General features: G+C 40.1%; 2 protein-coding genes across 3 annotated transcripts in view; both read right to left on the reverse strand.

Moving 5' to 3' along the window:
• Positions 1-3,860, reverse strand: part of grm2a (glutamate receptor, metabotropic 2a) — a 28,582-nt gene extending 24,722 nt beyond the window's left edge. The window contains exons 1-2 of one of the 2 annotated variants that reach the window (XM_037491160.2): positions 3,480-3,860; positions 2,854-3,078 (exon numbers count right to left, since the gene is read on the reverse strand). The gene's annotated coding sequence lies outside the window, so the exon portion shown is untranslated. Of the gene's footprint in view, positions 1-2,853; positions 3,079-3,370 lie in introns of both variants that reach the window. The other variant, XM_037491159.2, reaches the window with a different exon arrangement.
• A 1,231-nt stretch (positions 3,861-5,091) lies between these two features.
• The window catches only part of tex264a (testis expressed 264, ER-phagy receptor a), a 53,542-nt gene continuing 37,181 nt past the window's right edge, over positions 5,092-21,452 (reverse strand). The window contains exons 3-4 of the mRNA XM_037490641.2: positions 11,242-11,413; positions 5,092-6,655 (exon numbers count right to left, since the gene is read on the reverse strand). Coding sequence (XP_037346538.1) covers positions 6,273-6,655; positions 11,242-11,413 — 555 coding nt within the window. The 3' untranslated portion in view covers positions 5,092-6,272. The remainder of the gene's footprint in view (positions 6,656-11,241; positions 11,414-21,452) is intronic.

Consider the following 21,452-nt stretch of genomic DNA (forward strand, 5'->3'; position numbering starts at 1 on the left):
CAAAGCTCGGTTTGGAACCACCGCTATAATGCATCAACACTGGGTGTCCCGTCGGTTCCTAAACAACCGACCAGCGGCCATCACTTTTGATGGTTTCATATTCTAGAAACCAATAAGAAAATGCCTTAAACCTGCATTCATTGTAACAGCCATCAGAGGCGACTCCTTTGTTTGCTAAGTGCCGTCTGATTGTATTGGTCAATGAGAAAATGCCCCTACTTCTCTTCACTTAAGTAAACACTGCAAGCAGGAGGAGGATAGAGGATAATGCAAGGCAGGCTTCAGGGCGGGGCTGCTTTGTGATTGACAGGTACCAAAGTTTTGTAGATCCTGAGATTTGACTATGTTTATAATTATACAACTTCAACCCAATTGCCAGTGTGTTTCAGTTTTAAAAAATCTGTTAAAAAATGACCTATTTGACGTTTGGCTCCTCCTCTCAGGTTATTTCTGTTTTGCAAAATATAAACATTTAGATGGTCTGAATGCCAAAAGTGAGGATTCAAAACAGTATTACACAAACCAATAGGTGACATTACATTGAATACATCTGCATATTTACAGTTTATTTTAGGCTTTGCTGATTTGTCCGGTAACCACCTGTTATAAATGTATCTTTATCTGTAAGATTTGCAAGGAAAATACTGTATATCGACAAGCGTTGATCCTTACGCACAATTGAGATTTTTGATGCAGCTGACTCACCAAGGAGAGCATCTCACATGCACAATAAGAATGTAAAGTGAGTGCAGCAGTTCAGTTTGATCTGTGAGTCATACAGACATCATTTATTAATTGGAAGCATATCTGTTCTTTAACTATGCTTAACTATTTCTACTTGTATAGGAATCTACTTGCTATTCAGTCTGTTTTTTTCTCAGTTTAACGTGTAATTTAACTATGATTTTTACAATGTAGGGTAAGTGGAAAATATGGACTCATTTTCTTTTGTTAGACCTCAGAGGAATTTATTGGAGGATAAAAACTATAATGATTACACATAAAAAATATTCAACTCATTCATTGTGTGCATCGAAATGGTACTCTTTTTCTGAAATGTATCTTTCATTGCCTTTGTCTTTCACAAAATAGCCACACAACTCATCAGCTCATCAGTACATAAATACCTACATTTAAAAATGGTGCAAATTGAATATATATAATTTAACAAATATTGTAGGCATCAGGTGTGCAGTAAGCTTTACTGGAAGAAATCCAACTTCCAACCGATGTGTGGTGCTGCACATGTGTGTATGAGAAAGGAAATTACAGTAAGAAAGAGGAAGCCAGCAAGCTGTACATTTTGATAAGACCAGAGTGATTTGTCACATTGTTTGATTACTGCTTATGCCAAAACAAACCTGTCTTTTCTGTTAAAAAAAATGTTAGGTCTTCAAGTTAAAGAAAAAAATTGAACATAACTGACTCTCAGATAACGGGCTATTCTGGCATTGCGTGTTTCAAAACGCAAGCACGCTGCTAGCTCTGGTCGTCCATCGCCCAAAAAAATGATGCCAGTTTGAATGTTACACTCTCAAGGAGTCCCCTTAAGAGAGGGAACCTCCACAGCGTTTGCCACACCTGTTACTTTCCAGTTGATGCAGACCTGTCAGACAGCACGGGGGCGATGGTGGTGCATGGAGTAGTTGATGCACTGGGAGTGCCATGTCAAAGGGTCCCTGAGCAAGACACCCAAACCCTAATTGCTCCCCAGGCAATTGTAATGCATGGGTTATAATGCAAGTCGCTTTGGATGAAAGCTGTAATGTAATGTAAGACAGCTCCACTCTCCTGTTACTTTTTTCTTTCTGATGTTTCTGAGTTCTGATGATAAGCAGTGGAGCTTGACGTGAAAAATCACTGCAATCAACATCAGTTGCACACTTTTTCCAATTCTCAGTCGGCTAGAAGGAAGACCCACACTGTTAATGTGCTTACTTTTTTTATGTAAAAAAAAAGAATAATCTGAGAGTCATATACTTACGGTCATTCAGAGACTTTCTTTCTGTGCTAATTAACAATAAACTGTGAGTTCTATGACCTGATTACACTGCCTACATACAGGGTTTCTATTGTATTTTATCTGCTGAACATGCAGCACAGATGGCCCAGGGACTGGAGGAAGTATCATCAGTACACTTTGCTTCCCTTATAATGACTTTGTTCAGCAACAGCCTCTAAATATTTGCACCTTGGGGTTTTCATTTACATTCCTGGTGTTTAAAAAGTATTTTAAACTCCCAATGAAATGATCACAGATCACAGACTTACAGAGAATCACTCCATTTATGGCCACACGTATAACATATCACTATTCTAATAGTAATTTACAAAAGTATGCTAATCAGGACTAATTTTGTTGATTATTGTCATTATGCAATTTTTTAAAATAACTATCAAGAAATCAAACCGAGGACTGAAACCAAGCATCATCTCAAAATTAATTATCAAGTTTCAATTGAATTTCCCCAATAATATTTGGCACTATTTTTCATATAAAGGGGATTTGCCAAATTAGCAAGATTGGAGGTGGTGGCTCTCGTCTGCTGAATATCTGTTTGTGTTGCACATGTAGAGGGTTGTTTGGCAAGTAGACATTGCTGTGTAAAATTAGATCATTGTAGTGTAAATAAAATGAAAAATGATATTTCCAGAAAATGACAAATTACGCACATATTCCACTTGGTTTTTAGAAAACACAAGTCAAAAAGGTCAAGTAAACTTCTCAACAAATGAAACCCGAATACAAACGATTTCCCTCTCTACAAACCAGCTCGTAGTTCATAAATAAACAAAAACACGCACACACTAACACACAAACACGCACACTAACGCACACGCCAAATCCGTTACCTGCAGGGTTCCTCGGTTTCCAGCGCTGGCGTCGGATGGATGGAGCGAGAAAAGCCAAAGTACATCCTTTGCAGCACTGTTGAGTTTGTTAAGCCTTAAACATTCGTGAACGTGAACCAGAGTGGCGCTGAGCCAATGGATGAATGAATAAAGGAGGCGAGTGCGTCGCTGCCTGAAGTTTGAACCGCTTGCAACTGAGCCGCGTGCCAGGAGCTGTCCGTGGTGCTGAAAAAAAAAGGAAATCACACTACAACGACGAGCCTGAGCGAATACCTGGAGTTCGGATCACTGCTGACAAGGGGTACCAGATTCACATTTCCTAAGCAAATGCAACCGACGCCCACTTCATAATGCCAATGCGGGAGGGGTGGGGGGAGGCAATCGCCAATTTGAGCATTAACTGTAAAGAAAAATGAACGTAAAGACCAATCTAGAATAACAAATGTGACGTTTGTGAGCCTGATAGGATGCCTGATTATAGCGCGCAAGAAATCCGGACACAAACTTAAGACTCTACCTGTTACTCGAGGAGGCGTTGCAAAAAATCTTGTTACCGACAATATAAAAAAAAAATCGGACTAGCCATCAACATTGGAGAACATCAATCATCAAGACGGGTTAGACACCTGCACAAAGGCGTGTTTGCTCCACGCATGAACAGTCCTGGAGATAGTCTGGTTCATCGCACATGAACATTATGTAATGTAGAGCATATTGGTAAAGAATTCCTTCAGCCGCTTTGTTCCGGTTTGTAAACTGTTGAATCGGATGTGAAGACGGGTTAAAAATCGCTCCCTTTATATGTCCAAGCGGTCAGGAGGGGGCGAAAGTACATTATATTAAATATTCTTTAGAGACCGCTCATCTTCAGCGACGGAAATTTTTCTTTGGGAACCGAAAACAAGTTGTGACACGGCACGGAGGAGTGGGAGGTCAGTCCCAGATGGCACGGCGACGCGCGCAGGGGGACACTCGCTTTTCGAGGGGCGGCTGTGACTCTTTCCTCCACTGCCGAAAGCCGTTTCAGACACGCAATGGTTGAGCATCTGTGCTGAAACCCCCCTCCCGCCTCCAATCCCTTTCCACGTGCAATGTGATGATATCAATAATTAACATCATGGGAAGGCAATAGTCTAATGTCTCGTAGCTGCACGGCACCGCGTGCGTTTCAAAACTAATCAAATCAGCTGTTGACGTGTGTGTTCTCACAAGTCTCTTCCAAGCTGATCTTCCTTTTTGCCTTTGGACAAAGGTTGTGTTGCCGGGACTCAAAGTGCAACAGACCTGAGGGCACATATTCCCAGAGAGGGATCACACCTCAGTCACCAACCTCATAGTCTGATCACAACACTGACTGTTCTTATCCAACAAGTGAGAAAACGCATTTTTCTTCAATAATATTTAAACATAATTCAACAAATCTCAAATTGAAAAATACAACATAAAGAGCTATTGAGGTTTGTGTTATTTTCTGCAGTTTATAATTGACCTCAAATGCATAATTTAATACATATGTAGTATGAGACATGTGATAAACCCTTATCCACCGTTATGTTGGCCTGAGCAGAAATCATTGAAATGATTGTGCATACTACGGTTGAATAGAATTATTTGTATTTATAGGTCACAATGCTCATTAACGACCACTGGCTATGTGCCCATCAAACATCAAATGGGTTGGAGCCTTCCTCCTCAGCTGCACTCACAGTTGAATAAATACACTGCGACACAAATGCCAAACGTCACATTCAGATGGTGATTAGAATATCCCAGTTCCTGCTGGTAAGGGCCATTTGGATACCATTTTGTTATAATCTGTTAAGCATTTTTGTGTTTTCCATATTTGTAATATTTTTTTTGCTTATTATTTGAATTGCAACAGGGGAAATACTTCAAGAAAATCCTTGAAAGCCTTTGCTTAATCTGCTGAACAACAATAAATAACACTACTCTATCGTAAAAGTTTCTCTTTGACTCAGCTTTTAAATTCCATGGACTTGACTTTCCAAGGAAGCAGGGGAAGGAAATGGTCATTACAATGTAAAGCCATAAAAGTGCTTAAGTTATTAGGCACTAACATCTCTCAGTTGGGATACAGAATTATTGTCCTCAGAATACAGCAGTAATGACGTTGCTTTGCTAAAAATTTAACCCTCATTTTAAGTGTCAATAAAGGCAATTGCATAAGAAGGTTAATGATTTTTGTGTGCAACAAAATATTAGCACAACCTCCTCCTGTCAAATTGACTTTTCATTGAAAATTTTAATACAGACAGAAAGACACAACCATCGATTCAACCAATCAACAAGTTCAACCTACAAATATAGGACTAGCCTCTGGAAGGGAATGAATTTTGCCAACAAAAAGATCTCCAGCGTGGTTTAACAAACTGACTATAGAAGAGAACATTACATTAAAATACTAAAGCATTATCTGAGCATAGTAAGACCATATACACAACACTATCCAGGAGGAATAGTTTACACCTTTCAAGTGGAGCTAATTAGCATAATTTCAGGAGCAAGACCACGCCTCCAACACTCCTCTTCCGGTATTTCTCTAAATACAGCTCAACCCACTCTTCTTCTTCTCAAGTACGCATTCTGAAATCCCCACCCTCACAACCCCTTTTCTTTTTCTTTTCTTTTCTCTCCCTCTTTTTTTTCCAACTTTTCGTAAGGCCTTGAAGGGGTTTGATGGCGTGGTCTTAGCTAGTGAATTGCATTTTAGATAAGTTACTTTACTGGTGTTGATGCATGTTTATTCTCCCTCTGAGTTTCCCCCTCTGTGATATACATTGTCCCGATTGGGAAAAAATAACACAATTAATTAGGTCCAGTAAAATGTCTTTAGTCATTTCTGCTGCACATTTTCACCCCATTATTACTGTATATCAATCCACCAACACGTTAAGTAGAAAATCAAAAAGATGACCTTGATAGTGGGGTAACTTCAACACACAGGCAAAATTATGCTATGTTATAATCTGGCGTCACTGACCATCTATTGAAGTATTCCTTAAACTGAAGTGTAACACCTACATTAAAATAGCAATGGCGGGAGTTTACACAGGATTACAGTTTGAAATGAAATATAGAGTTGAACAAAGCTTGCCTCTCCTTTGCTGAAAACCATGTGAGGAGAAAATTAGGTGTACACAAGAATACCAAATGGGTCTGTTTTCCGTTCCTGACAGAGTTCAAATATAAGATGAGGAATTATTTAAAAAAAGAAACGAGATTAGACGATAACAAAACGCTCAGGCTTCAAAAAGAGAATTAGAAGGCGCAGACATACGGTGTGGAGTCATGGCATGAACAGCTTTAGATCAACCAGCGAGATTACATGACAGATAACCAGCGACACCTGAGAAACTCTCCTGCATGCCAGTGTTACACGGACTCATCCCTTATCATCTTCAGCATCCGCCCTGCTCCTCTCCATCCCCCACGGGCTCCTTCTTCTCAGTCACCAGTTCAACTGCTTCTTTAGCTGCGTCTTCACCCTCGGGCACCTCCGCCTCATCTCCATTTCCCTCCTCCTCCTCCTCTCTTTCTTCTCCCGGCCCCTGCTCCTCCTGATCCATGTCAAGCTCTTCAAAGGACGAGCCGCTGCCCATGGACCCGTTCGAACCTCTGTCGCTGCTGTCCCTGTGCTTAATGTCTTCATTGGTGTCCATTACGTCCCTCAGAGGCAGGGAAGATGCCAGGGAGGCGGCTGTGGAAGCAGCCAGAGACGTCTCTCTGCTGTCCCAGGGCACCCCGCCGCTGACTGAACTCACATCGCTGTGGGAGTCTGCACCTGAAGCAACGTGAAGAAAATGACATGAAATAGGATCTGTGAGCGTGCATAAAAAATAAACAAACATGACAGGCAAGCAAAACTCTTTTAGAGTGGACTACAGGTGTGCTGATTTATTATAAGCCAATTATATTTCTCCTGGTGGCACTATAAATAAGTTATTACTACCTCCACAATTCAGAAGAGAACAATGAAAAATAAAGTTTTAACTACCCAATAATGGTTATGTTACCTCGTAAATGTCATACCAACTTAATATAGAGGATTGGACATAGTGAGTCATATACCAAATTGTTGGAAAAATTCATTATTTTTAGCTGATAAAGACAGTAAATGAAACACCAAAGAGAATAACCAAAGTGATTACAATGCATGGTCTGGAACAACAGTTGTAAGATATTTTACACAAAATCACAAAATGTGGGAGGATCTATGCCCGAAAGAATGATTTGTCTAAATTTGGATTCTCTTGGTTTTTTCCCTTTTGAAGGCTGGTTTTGCCATCTTTTGGATTTTTTGGAATTTGGTTTTGGAGAAAATGAATTTGTTTGTGTTTTTTGCAACTTGGTCTGCGATGGAGTTCTTTCAGTGAGAAAGCCTAACGCATATAGTCCCCAACATTTGCATTATGCTGTGTACCAACCTGACTCTAAATGATGCAAAGGTGTTAAATACAAAGATGTATTTTAAAAGCTTTCTCTGCCATTCCTTGGTCAAAGCGGAGCATATTAACATTTCTGAAACTTAAATGATTCTTTAGCCACTTCAAATGCCTCAGATGGATATCTATAAGTTAAATTATTATAAAAATACAAAACGCTGCTGCCCTCATCTTGCACCTGTGTGCCAGCTGAGCTCAGAGGAACACACTTTACATTGTTGAAATGAGAAACGTTCTTTCATTCAACTCAAAGACAAGTGATGGTCAAGGTAGAAACATTGCTTGTAGTAGAGGTATTGTAAGTAGAAGGTGGTTGCTGTGATGTTGTAATCTGAACAAAGTAACTGCCGGAAAAGAGAGCAATATGAAAATTCTACATGGAGGTTGGAATAAATTCAAATTTGTTGTGTTGGGTTGTCCAAAGTTGTGTTGGGTTGTCCAAAATTTAAAAAAGACCTTAGGAGAAACACATGATATGAGGTGTTGCTTATGGTGCCTCAAATTACAAAAGGAGAATAGAAATCAAGAATTAAAATTGTTGATGCAAAAAACAACCCGTCTTTCCCTTGCAAAAGAAATATTTCGCAGTGAGTTTTTAACCATTGGTCTTCCAGAAGACACTTAAGTATCAGAATAAAATTCCATGAGTTTAGACAATTTGGTTTTACACTTGTTTTTGTTTTTTTACTTAATAAATCTTCTTTGGTTTGGAATGAACGGCCTCCATATAAAGTTTTCCACATGTAACTCAAGTTGATTGGACTCTCCCACAGGACACAAACACACTGATGTCCGAACAGTTTTCCTGCTGCATTCACACTCCAAATAAATCTCATCCACACATCAATGTTGGTTTGCACTGAATGTGTCATCTGGGACTCCAATAAACAGGGAGTGTCCAAGCTCCAAGCTGAGGTCAGTCTTTCCTTTCATTCATTCCAATATCAACAACACTCTGCAATCTAATTATCACATTCAGCGGATCTGATCCTGTCAGCAGTGAAGAATATCATAAATGGTAAGTCTATTCAGGTCACTTATAATATCCATTTATAGGCCTGTTGATTAGCCAGCAGGTCCAAACTAAACCAACGGGAATGGTTGTCAATGCATCCGGCCTGGTGTGAACGCCATGCAACTGACAGGTGTTGCATTAAAATCTATACGGTGTGGATAGAATGTTAGTGATTTATAATTCATTCCTATTTTGCAGTGAAAAGAGGACTTTTCCAGAGGGACCCATTTTACAATACAGAATTTCATGGGAAATAATGGGTCTACTTAGGGTATTTTCGTGGACAGCCCCCCAAGGAAGAGCCTCAACACGCTGGACAACTTTCACCCCCTCTCCAACTGCAAGCAAGTCCCACAATTGGTACCCTGGTTGAAGCCAGCTGTGCCTCTGACAGTCTTTTAGATAAGATTTTCCTAAATGTGTTGCTAAATTGGGCCCACTGGGATTATTAGCAGCGAATCAAGGTCTTGTTCTTCGTACTGTTTGGAACAAAGAACAGGCTTTTAAGGAGTGTAATTAGAGACGGATAGCGCTGAGGCATGCTGAGAGTTTGGAGAGAGTCTGAGTGGAAGGGAGGAGAAGCATGACAGTAAAGAGTATACATAGAAGCTAAAGAGGTGACACAGTGGGTGGATATTTTGTTGTTGCAGATTTGAGTTGAGAGGAAGAAACACTAAAAGGATACTCATCATAAAGTTAACAAGTTTATTGTAAATACGCATTTGTATCATTAAAAAAGGACATTTGTATCCATTAGCAAAAACTATAACAATATGATGTCATTAAAAGGGGTAAACCTCAAACAAACATTAATGAGGTGGCAAACACAATGTAGGAAGGGGCGTGCTAATAATCCTAAAAGTAATGTTTGGTTTGCTGGGTACAGCCTTCCACTGCGTCAGTCAGACAAACCAAACCAAAACCTGCTGGAGGTAAATATGGTATTTGGGTTTGTTTCAAGTATCCATCTGAGAATGGTCTCCTCATCCATCCACACATGTCGGATGGTTCTGCCTGCTGCTATCTTTGCTACCGGAGGTTTACATCTTCTATGTACTGTGGACTTGAAGATTTAGCAGACTTTCATATACTTCATCTCATAATTCATTCTGTTTCTATTGTACTTTATTTAATTCTGTTTTCCCTCCAAACTACCATCTCAAGCAGTGTAGAGGTTTTTATATAAGAATGGAAACACCCTTCATGTCTCTTCTTAGTCAAAGTGCTGGGGCTAGTTGAATCAAATTTGAATCATCTTATACCACAATTATCACACACAGCACATTATTAACTGGAGGTGTGTAATAATACTCTGAACAGCAATAAGCAAACTTATACCAATTCCAAAGTAGTTGAACAAGCTTGTACCTAAGCTGTGGCTTTCTGTGATGAAGAGATACCATTCATTAGTGCATTCATTTTCCTGTTAGGCACTGAGACTGGTTTGTGTCTGTAAAAGACTAACAACTCAAAGCACAAACAGTCGCTACTGTGACCGCCAGATTGTCATTAAAGTGTTTTTTTGCTCTTGGTGTGCTCTGAAAGTGTAAACGTGACAAATGTTCAGACACGAGGTGAGTTCAGGATCACTATAACATTGGTACTTGAGATGAAAGATGAAAAGTCAAAGGTAATCTCCCAGGTTCCGGAGCAGGATTTCCACCGCGGGGCTCGCCAGACAAGGCTTAGATCCACTGATTGATTCGTCGCTCATTAAGAAAGTTCAGCTTCTATCTGGGAACACGAACACACTCACACAGTCTCCATTTCAGAGAGACTCTGCTTTGCTCCAAGCCGCACATACTACATCGACACATAAGGAAAAATAACTCAGACATCGCAGACAACACAGTAACTGAGCATAGTACCCATAGTACCCATAGTACCCATAGTTTAAAGCATGCGAGCACGGCTTTTGTAGCCAATTTTCTATGTTGTTATCCCAATTGCTTCAGTTTTAAAATGACCACTACCTGATTATATATGATGAGCAAGACTGGGTTCCACCAAATGTGTTTTCAGTTTTTTAAATCTGTCTGACAGACTATAGTTCCACCGTATATATATGTGTAGAAAATAGATATTTCTCTATTATAATATTTTTACATTAGATTCCTTTGTTTAGTAAGGGAAATAATACATCATAATCATAATTCATATATAGAAGAAACCAAAGTAAACAGCCCCTCTTGGGTTTGACTAACCACTAACACTTGTATTTGTCTGCATGCAACGTTGATTCTCATGTTAGACCCTTTCAGGAAAGCTTTCCTTTCATAAAAAAAAAAACTATTTCAGATTCTGGCGATGCTGACACACCAATCTATAGTTGTAAATAGCCTTGACTGTCAGTTCAACACACAGCTAACAATTGAGCCGTTGCGGTCCAAACAAAGGCTCTTTATCCGTCTCAGGCGTCGCCTCTTTGCATCGATGGCGACCCCAATCTAAACACGACAAAGGGCCAGTTAACATGTCCAGATCATGTCTCCCGATAAGCCTTCTGCATTTAAACTGTAAATAAAAGGGATGCAACATGTTCTAAGCTCTAAGTGTGATAGCACCTGATGCCAATCAGCGCCTCTCCACCCACTCTGTCCCACTCCACCAACACCACTTTCTTCCCTGTGATTTGTTAGATATCGATACTGTCACGCATTCTGCCTTCAGGTGAGTTAAAAAGAGCAACAGCGGCAGAGAAGATATTGTCCTTGAAGACACTAATCTAATTCTTCTCCGCTTCCGCGATATGCAGTATTTTGCTTGGTTAATAATAAACAAGCGGTAGCCCCCCCCCCCCCTTCCCCCCTCTCTTATACCAGTGATAATGTGTGGAGTTAGATGTTTCTTTAGTGCTGACACAGCGTCAGGCTACAAGAAACTAGGTTGTATGAACGGAGTAGAAATTACCTGTGATGTCAGTTCCTCTATCCTCGTCAGAGTCCTCCTCTTTAACATCTGTTTTAACCTCCTCCTTCATCTCCGGAACAAAGAAGTCTGTCTGGCGAGACAGTGGAACCATGTAGTTGATGACATCTGAACCACAGATCTCGATAGTTGGGAACGCACAGAGCTTCCTCTCCTGTGAAGGAAAAAGACAAATTAACAATAAGGCATTGTTACATAGTTTGTACTCTAAAAACCTAAATATCAGCTTTGTTTGCACAACACAGCTTCACCAACCATCCACCATTATGAAGGTGTAAACCTTCAGAATGATATTACATAGTGTATGGATTGGAAAGAGAAAGATTCACACATAAAAGTTATTACGAACTAGTATTCAATTATGAGGAAATAAATGCACTTATGGAAGGTCCTGTCTTTCAGCTCAGTGAACCGCTTTACACGCGCACTCAATAGTATGGACATGACTGTGATGCAAATTCTCTCAGACAAGCAGAAATATCAGGCAAATGTCTGCTTTGCTGACCGTACACTGTTTTTCTCCACATTAATATGAAAATGCCCAGCCACGCGAGTCCATTAAAGTAGCATTAGCATCCACATTTATGTGTCTACACTTGCACCTCACTGTGGTTTGTGCAGAAAGTGGAGAGTTTAAAAATACAGGTTACTTTCTGATGATACTCTAATTCACTGAGATGCAGCTGCATTTTGGGGGATGAGCTCTTCAATGGGCCGCCAGAGGAGGTCTGGGTGAGCTGCACAGGCCAATCTCAGGTAAGATCGACCCCAAAATGACAGGTGAATGTTTTAGTGAGAGATACAAGGCAGGAGTTCATGACACAAGCGGCTTGATAGATTTAGTACTGCACGTCCCACAAACACAATCTCCTTAACACGACTTTAGTCGGTTTATTCACTGCACTAGTCGGAGCAGATGTTTGACTGTCTGCAGCCCTGAGGCCCTTTGCTTTAAGAAGCAGTGTCTCCAAGATTCCATTCTCTTTAACAAATACTGTACTGGTTCTAATACATTTTGTAAAGAAATTAAAATGAAGTAAAAAGACCAAAGGTTTCTTTTGAGCTGCTCCTGGATACATCTATTTGCCTTCCTCAACAGCCCTTATGTTGCACTTTGCTGTGCTTGGGATCTGCTGTGGGGTTTCACAACATATATGTATGTTTTCGGATAGTATATAACTCCCTTGTGGTCCGCCCTTCTCCCCGTGACTGTCCCGTCTCTATATTAGAGTGAATCTAACAACTTGCTGGGTGCCATGGTTTTACAACAAATATGTCTATTCTGGGCAATTAAGAGAGGGGGAAAAAAAGCATGTTTGATGGTCTTACAGCAGTCAGTCAACTGACTCCTTTTCCTCTGGGTCAAGGTGATCGAGGCTGACTGATTGGTTTTAATTTAATCCTCTGCACAATGAGACTGTGGGAGACGGTATGAATCACCTGGCTCCAACAACCGGCTGCCCATGCAAATGAGTTCCCAACTCCTTGAACCTGCTCCGATAATGAGCAGGGAAACAAAGACCGCTCACTGTCACTCACACACACGCACACGCGTCTCCAAGGGATACAGACAAGAGAAAGAAAACACTTTATTGTTCATAACTATCATATTCAACTGAAGGTTTTCCACCACGTATTATAACGGATTATTTTACTGATTAAAAATCGACCACGGAGAAGGGAATCTTCATGAAATTCCGTCTTCATGATATAGTGCTAAGGACCCATTTTTTTTATTGTGTTCGCAATGCAAAAACGAAGAACTACCGTGGTGCGCTTTTAAGGTACTTTCGTATCTCTTATTCAGAGTAAGAACACCCCCAGCACAACAGCAACCATGAGTAACATAAGAGTTCTGTTATTTGTTGAACCTGTTTGCCAATGAAGCCCCGTCAACCAGCGCACAAAAAGAAAAACACAACAGGCAACACAGAACAAAGACAACTGGTGAGTAAATTAATGGGAGAAAATGAAAGGCCAAATCAATGAAGTCCAGAAGTTACTTATTTATGAGTACACATTAATATTAATATTTCATAGCTTTTCATGAATATATAGATTGGTGAACGTGTTTTTTCCTAATCCTATCGACGTGTAATTGTCTTACCAATCTGAGGTGCTAGGAATATTTGGTTTGTCCGAGCATGGTGGCTGACAAGAGCTGACTCACCTACCAACTTAGGCCTTTTTTTAATGAAACATCAATGTTTTTATTAAAAGATGTTCCTTCCTGCAGTTATCCCTGAAGCCATAATTTTGCTAATCAGTATTTCAGTTACACCTGCTTTTGAAATCCAAAGTTTCCATTTATTGAATTACAAAGAACTCTACCACTCCACATATGAGTTAGGTTCTTTCTTACCACATTGTTAACATGATAAATGGCTTCAAAACAGATATTTCTATGTATTTTCTTCTAAGCTATGAATGTGTTTCAAAACAGTGCCTCTGTTGCAAAAATGTATACAAACCCTAAACATAAAAACACACCCGAATCAGGCTGTTTCTTTTCTTAATTTAATGACTGTTAGAGCCTTTAAAGGCAATGATACATTTATTGTTATTGTTTCCTCCTTTGTCAAATATAATAATTGTAAATATAAATATCTTCTTCTTCTTCTTTATATCACAACAAATTTAAAGGGGTTACGCTATTGTTATCTGCATATGTGCTGCCAGAGCGCCAGTTTGACAGGCTTAGCTACAGCAACTATAGAAACGTGTCCCGCCCCTTCCAGTACTTCACCATGGGACATTATTTGTGAAAAAAGATGTACACATTGTAATTGAGAGACAAATTTGTGCCATATATAAAAAATAAAGATAAGATGGCCAAGTTACATTCTCACATGCTGATTCTGAGCAAGTATTTCCAAAGAATTGACTGATACTTTCATCATCGGTTTCCCCAAAACTAAATTAAATCAAGAGTAAGAATATGACCTTCCTGAGATGCAGAATTGTCTTTCAAATTGGAAAACCATGGCGGAATTGAAAAGGGATAAAAACATCTTTTGATTTTCTTGTTCAAATAAGGTCCCATGCGGGGTAATAGAAGGGCTCTGACTTCCTTATGGGCGGGGCTTAGTAATGTGTCATTTATTATTAATAAATTAAATTTAATAATACTGGTTGTGTCCATAAAATAGGACATATACCTTCTATGTTATACACAAGTCACATATTATGATTAATATGATATGACTATTATTTAATTATTCGATTTCAATGCCTTGTTTGAGAGTTTCCAAAAAAGAAAAAACTTACATAATTAGTAAACAATGATAAGGTAATTAAAGCTGCTCCCACCTTTAGAGTGGACATTTCACTGCCCAGTCATCCATATTTTCTCTCACCACGAAAATTAATTAAGAAATTCAGGATAGATTAATTGTTCCCATCATAATAAAAACTCACTCCCGGCATGCGTGTTTTAATTATACAACAAGCAAGATGTTCCTTTTCCTCCCGGTGCCCTTTTCTGGCCCGAGCCTCCGTGTCTACTGTCTGATTTGGTGTCATCTATTTCCCTGTAGCCCGTCATGGAGTCAACAAGCATCCACTTAACCAGCGTCTGTGTTCTGGAGCTGCCGGGTTTGAATGAAATGTGCTTTCCTGCAGGAAAGGAAGGTCTAAACGGTCTAAAAACAGATCAGTCAGTCGACTCGGCCACCTCAGGAGAGAAAGTTATTCTCTCATCACTGATCCGTCATCCAGCGAGGAATCAGCAAGTGACAACCAGTTGCTATAAGCACCATTAAACTGCACGCCATTACCTGTTTCCTAAATTACGCGTATAGTGCTTCTACAAAATGAGTCACTTTAAGTCCAGCCCCTTCTCTCTGTGTTATCCAACCTCGCTCTTAATAATTAATGGCCTTGCTGCACAGAAGTGTTTTGAACAGGTCTCATTTAAAATTAGTGGAGATTAAGTAATTGATGGAGAATAACATACCCTATTTCTAAAAAAAAAAAGTATTTATTTTTATTTCTATCATACAAATCCCACTGCCTTTCATTTGAAGATAAGATTTCCCAAGTATGGTGTAAAATAGAAAAAAGAGCAGTATAGATATATGCGCAGGTCAAAGCATAGGTTCTGCTCTAATGCCCTTGATCATTAAACTGAATTTCTTGCAACTTGTGGCAATGCTTTAGTTTTACATTGAGTGGAAGATTAACGCAGTCATTACCCACAAAATCAATAAAAGCATCACATTTTGTACTATTATCGCTCACCAAGCTCAACACTCAACACTGTTGTCTACTTGTAATCACCAAGTAGACAATCAAAAGAAGCTTAATCTTCTTTACAAATCTTCTTATTTAGGTGACAGAACCCAAACAGCCATTCACAGATGCAGACACAAGATCACTCAATGATGATATAACTAGGAATTATTATTAATAATCTGTAATACACAGGATAATAGGATGGTTTTCTATTTTTCAATACACAATTTTATTTATATTGATGATAGCTATGAGATTTTGGAGTCACTGTCTCAAAAAGGAAAGGGTGCAGTGTCATTGGCTGGGCTTCAGACAGAGGGAGGAGCCTGTGGAAGAAATGGTTTATTGAAGAAAACCTGCTCCCGACCAGGTTAGGTTCACAGGCTCAGTTGCCATAGTGACTGACCCCGAGGTTTAGTTACCTCTATTTCGGAAACAGATAACCCAAAGTTTCCCTCATCTGAGGGGGTTAACAAACTTTTCACTAAACCCACTTCTTGAAAGGACTCCAGGGCCGTGTTCCTCGTATGTGGCTCATCTAAGTCGATCAAATGTCCCATTATCGAGCTCAAATTAACGAGATGATTGACATAAAGCTATCTTGGTTCCCCGTAGGTGGATCCGCGCTCACACTGTCTCGTTAGTTTGAACCAGATGTCAGTCAGCAGGATTATCGCGCGTGCGCGTTTTGTGTCAGAAGGCGGAAGATTTTTCAACAGTACAACGGCAAATAAACTTAGAGGAAAAGTGTCTTTTTCCTTCGCCGACGAGCAGGAGATGATGTAAATGAATACCTATGAGGAGGTAATGTCTATTTGAATCATTTCTGTCGGGTTAATTGAACATATTTTACGGTGTTTATTCTGTACGTCATCGTCATCGAAGGGTTTTTTATTGTTTGGGGAGTTTTTCCTGTGCCGATGTGAGAGTTTCTGGACAGAGGATGTCACACGTGTACAGACTGTAGAGCCTTCTGAAGGAAATTTGCAATATTATACTAAACAAAATTAGATTAAAAGAACCATATAATCATGGCAAAAACTGACACCGCCCCTCTGCGTTGTCTACAAGCCCAACAAAGTATCGCACACAAGTTAACGTTAAATGCCTAAGTGTTGGGGAAATGTACAGGCTCATTTTAAGTGCCTCATCACGCTAATCAATCCGAAAATGTTTCTTTAAATGTGCCTGCTGGCAGTAGGCCTATAGTTATGAATAGTTATGAGGATATAAGTATCAGCTTATGTATCATATGTATGTGTGTATATATGTGTGTGTAGATGACCATATAGAAATAGGAGTTTTATTATGTGTGTGTGAATCCGTGTCTGGGCGAATCAGTATTTATATAGTGTTCATAATCAGACATTTGATCAATTAAAGCAGTGAAACAGGGAACATCCAGAAGTTTATTAAGCGACCAATAAACCAACAGAAATTTACGAAGTGCGAGTATGAGAGACAGTGTGTGAGACAGCATGAGAGACAGTTTGTGAGACAGTCTGCGGGATAGTCGAGAAAATCGTCTTGTAAATGAATTTTTCCAGTCTTCAGCATCGATGGCGCTCGTACAGGACGTCATCGCGATGTAAAAACAGGTCTTTGTGATGTCGGAGATCCGTCTCCCTATAAAACGTTAATCTGACTAATGTCGCTCCTTCGTCAATGAGGAAGTGAGATGCCTTTTTTTAACCGGGGTGTAGCAAACTAATCCAGCTGCTCAAAGGAACATGCGCCGGAGCAGGTTCAACTTGTGTGCTATAGTGATTTAGCCAAACCTGCTTCGGGGAAACAAAAAACCTGATCTGTGTCATCTCATCCTGAAAATGATCCGGGCTTAGCTACGTAATTAGTTAGCCACGTACGAGGAACAGGGCCCTGACCCTAATGGTTATTGTTGCCCAACCTGATGCTACGTAGTCAAAAGGTAACAAACAAACTGCAGTGCCAGGGCTCACAGAGTAAAAGAAACTCCTTTATGCTGGTTCTGCATGGCTTAAAGTTATTCCTAAAAGCATAACATGAAAAGGAAGATGCTATGATGCTATGGGTGTGCTATGCGGTGCTATGGGAAAATTGTGCACACCCAAAAATGTAATAAGAACTCAGCATCCCAGGTTGATAATACCTAAAAAACTGAATTTTTCCTTTAAATGCTTCATCATTTAAAGAAACTACGGATCCTTCCCCAGAACAAAAGTGTTGTCCCGTCAGCAGAAAGAAAAGTTGATAGCACACCTCCCCCACAGGGAAGAGACGCCAGATACGGCTCAGCGCTGGTGAATAATGAAAAGGAAGAAAGAACGTTCATGTATTCACAGTAACAGACACCACCACCACCCCCCAACTAGAATGAACGCTACAGAAAGATAGACGCAAGCCCCTACCTATTCCTGTAATCCCCTTCATACACACAGACAAACATGAGTACACACTCACACACAAACCTATTTATAGGTAGACAATTTATCATCCTGGTCCCCAGGCACACAAAAACAAAAATTAATACAACAGCCTGGAAATTCATGGTGAGTTTCCTCTTGCCCCGGGTCCATTTACTCCCACCGCACCGATAGAACTACCCTCCTCACAACCCACATAACCTTCAATTCCCTTTCCTATCTGTGAAAAGACACGACTCTACTTTACACCTCGATAGAGGTGTTCAATTCAGACTGTCCCTTATGGTCACACACTTCCCCGGAACATTGTATTTTCTTTCTGCCTGCAGTAGGGCTATTTTCTGCATCTGTCTCATCACGCCCGGGCTCCTTCATCTTGCTCTTTATGACCCAGTGAAAGGGTGCAAAGGTGTCTGTTGGTGGAAGGGGAAGAGGTCTAAAACATGCCTTTGCTATGAGGGCTGTGCCGCTGGAGGAGGGCAACGCAGGGAGATGGGATTACTGCAACCTCCTTGTGCACCCGGGCAATAGATACGCAGAAATACTTGATGAGCTTCACGTATAGGGACTCTGTTGGCAGCAGTTCGGGTCTCCAGAAGACTTCCACCATTGAGTAAGAGAGAAACTGTGGTTCTGCAGAGTGAATTAAATGATGAAGTGTCTTAAACTGGCATTATCTCTACTGACAAACAGGGGGGTAAGTCCTATGGTTGCAGAAAGAAGTCAGATTGAATGGAAGTCTGAGAAAATGACTACTTCTCACTTCATTTATTATCTCTATACATCTTATAAATGTGAGCTCATGGTGTAAATTGCTACTCTTTCTCAAAGCAGCATGGCATTCATTCAGTAAACTATGGTCCTGTTTAGAGTAAAAAAGACACTAGAGTAGGGTGTGCACTAGGGCGTGGCAACCTTGTGATTGACAGGTCGCTACCACCACTAGCTCTTAATGCAGCCTGCAAGTAGGAAACTTGTGCCTTTGAGGCCAAAAGTAAACTGCTACTATAAAGCAAACATTGCCTTTACAGCAGCTGTGAGATTTCACTTTAAAAAGTGATCCAACAGACTATTAAAAAATGCCAGAGAGGTTCGCAGTCAATTAGTCGTGACCAAAAGCTAAAAATCCTGTGAACCTTTGCCTGTAAGAAAGATATGGAGTGCATGAATATGAATATTGATTCATTTTAAACAGGAGGACAGATTCCCTCCACTGATTGAGATCTTAATCTGGTAGTCTAATGTTAGTTATATTCACATTTCTATTATAATTAGATACAATTAGAAGGAGGGGATGTGGATAGTGTCTGTGGGATGGAGGGATCTTTTTTTCCTGCAGCCTTCTCATGAATAGAGTACCTTAAACATATCCCTCAAAACAAGTCCTCTCTACATCGCTGCATTTCTTTGCCCCTGGAAGTGGGAATAGTTTGGATTAGTGGGACGAGTGGGACTGAGCAATAATAGAGAATCATTTCTGACTCCTTGGATGTTTGAAATTTGCACTTACATTTTTTTTGTATGCATTGTGCGAACGTCACCGTGGCAATCGTAGACATATGCAGTCAATACTTTTTGCTATGTGCATCTTGTCCAGATATAATTAAATGTTGCAAAAGGCAGCAGCAGAAGACACATATAATGAAGCAGTAATGAATTCCGACTGATATTTTGCAAAAATTGCTAAATAATGAATAGAACAAGAGACAAAGAAAACTGAGTTAAATAAAAACTGCACAAAAGCTAAAATACATTATGGGTGACGAACGTAATGAATGTTGAAAATTGTGGGTCATTAAAAATTCTTATCAAATCAGAGCAAAGGAATTTTTGTGACCAGGCTGCACATCCTCCCTCCATTGTCCTTCACAAAGCCTTCGTCAGCGTGGCCATGTCGCCTTAGAAATAAGTCATCAGGCAACGTACCATCTCTCTATAAATAAACCATGAGTACCTATCCTTGGTATTCACACAGGAAGAGGGCATCTCAAAGCGCACATCTGACCATGGTAAACTCACAGTAGTACAAAGAAAAAGGCTTAGTTTTCCCTTCAAATATTGAATTAATTTGAATTAAGGTAACTTAAAATACAATATCTGATGGTTTTAACATTTGATTGATCCCATGTTTCCTTTGACAGCAAAAAAATAGAAAATTCAAGATGTCTTGTGCATCCTTTTTCATGCCCACACACATTTCTCCAAGACACAAGCTGACATCTTTGGTATGCTTGGTAGCCGTGGACAGCATGCTGGTAAATGGCAGAAAGTCTCAGCTCAGCTTCTGAGACAGTAAAGTCCTTGTCTATCTGTTTTTAAAATTCTTCCCCTTATTATTTTACTGGGCATGTTGGCGATTGAAAAGCCCCACAGCAGAACACTAAGGCTTCAAAATCCTTCTTGTGTCTTGGAGTTCAACATTGTATTTTCTGAAATAGTAAGCCCATAGGGCTGAGTCTAGGACTGTGAAAGAGAACTAAATCTAAGAGTTTCACAGACTTTCCAGTTCATGTTGATCATTAAATGGATCCACAAAGCCTCGAACATTTGAATTATTGAAACAGAATAATTCTGTGCATGAAACTCTGGCTTAATTTAAAAACAAGCCATCCAATCATTTCACTGAAACCTCATGGTTGCACAAGAGGAAAAGTCAGCGGATCCCGAATGGCAGAGTGGTATAAACTCTCCTTTGGAACTAAAACCATTATCGTGGCAAAACAACAATTACAAACATGAGAAGAGAGCGTGCATGAAGAAAATAGGACTTCATCATCTGAAAACCCACATTTGTCCTGAGGAAACGTGAGGCGGAAAAGAAAATATCACAAGATTACAAGATTACAATGCAGAAATCTGTGTTGAGTAAAACATAAACTCTGCACTGAATATGTAACCGTTCATGAGGAACACAGTGGGTTGAAGATGAGGCTGAAGTCTGAATGCTAAGCGACAAAATTCTGATAATATTCTGCCGTTCATGCCTAACTCTACCCTGAGCCAATGTGACATCCATCAAAACACAGTCCTCAAAGCAAAAGAATTGCCAATGAATAATTATGACAGTACAGTGCCTAAGAGGAGTTTATTTAGTTTGAGTCTTAAAGAGAATTAACTTAAATAAACTGCCCATACTCCCAAGAGAGCGGCCATCAACAAGGCAAACAGACTTCACTTTCAGGGCCACAATCAGTGTGAGTGGAAAAGAGAGAAGTAAACAGGAAACCAGGGGGGGGGGGGGTCTTCTTCCTAATGGCATGTTTTTAAGAGGAACAAAATACAACAATTTGTTGGAGCACCACCCCTCCATCCCAGAAGACCTGGGGGAAAAAAACAAGGAGGGATGATCTGGTGTCAGCTCAAAGACAGAAGCTATTGGATCTTGGTTAAAGTTGCTACAACCCTGTTGCGGGCCACGGGACAGGAGCCATGTTTAAACCATGCAGGCCCCCCTCTGTCAGTATGGCAAGACGGCAGCCTAATGGTTACAATTAACAGTCCCTTCTGCTGACAGAGCTCCGGTGTGAATGCCTCTTCAGTGCTCCTCTCAGCCTGAGC

The sequence above is a fragment of the Pungitius pungitius genome, chromosome 8 (genome assembly GCF_949316345.1).
Source record: "Pungitius pungitius chromosome 8, fPunPun2.1, whole genome shotgun sequence".
Classification (NCBI taxonomy): Eukaryota; Metazoa; Chordata; class Actinopteri; order Perciformes; family Gasterosteidae; genus Pungitius; species Pungitius pungitius.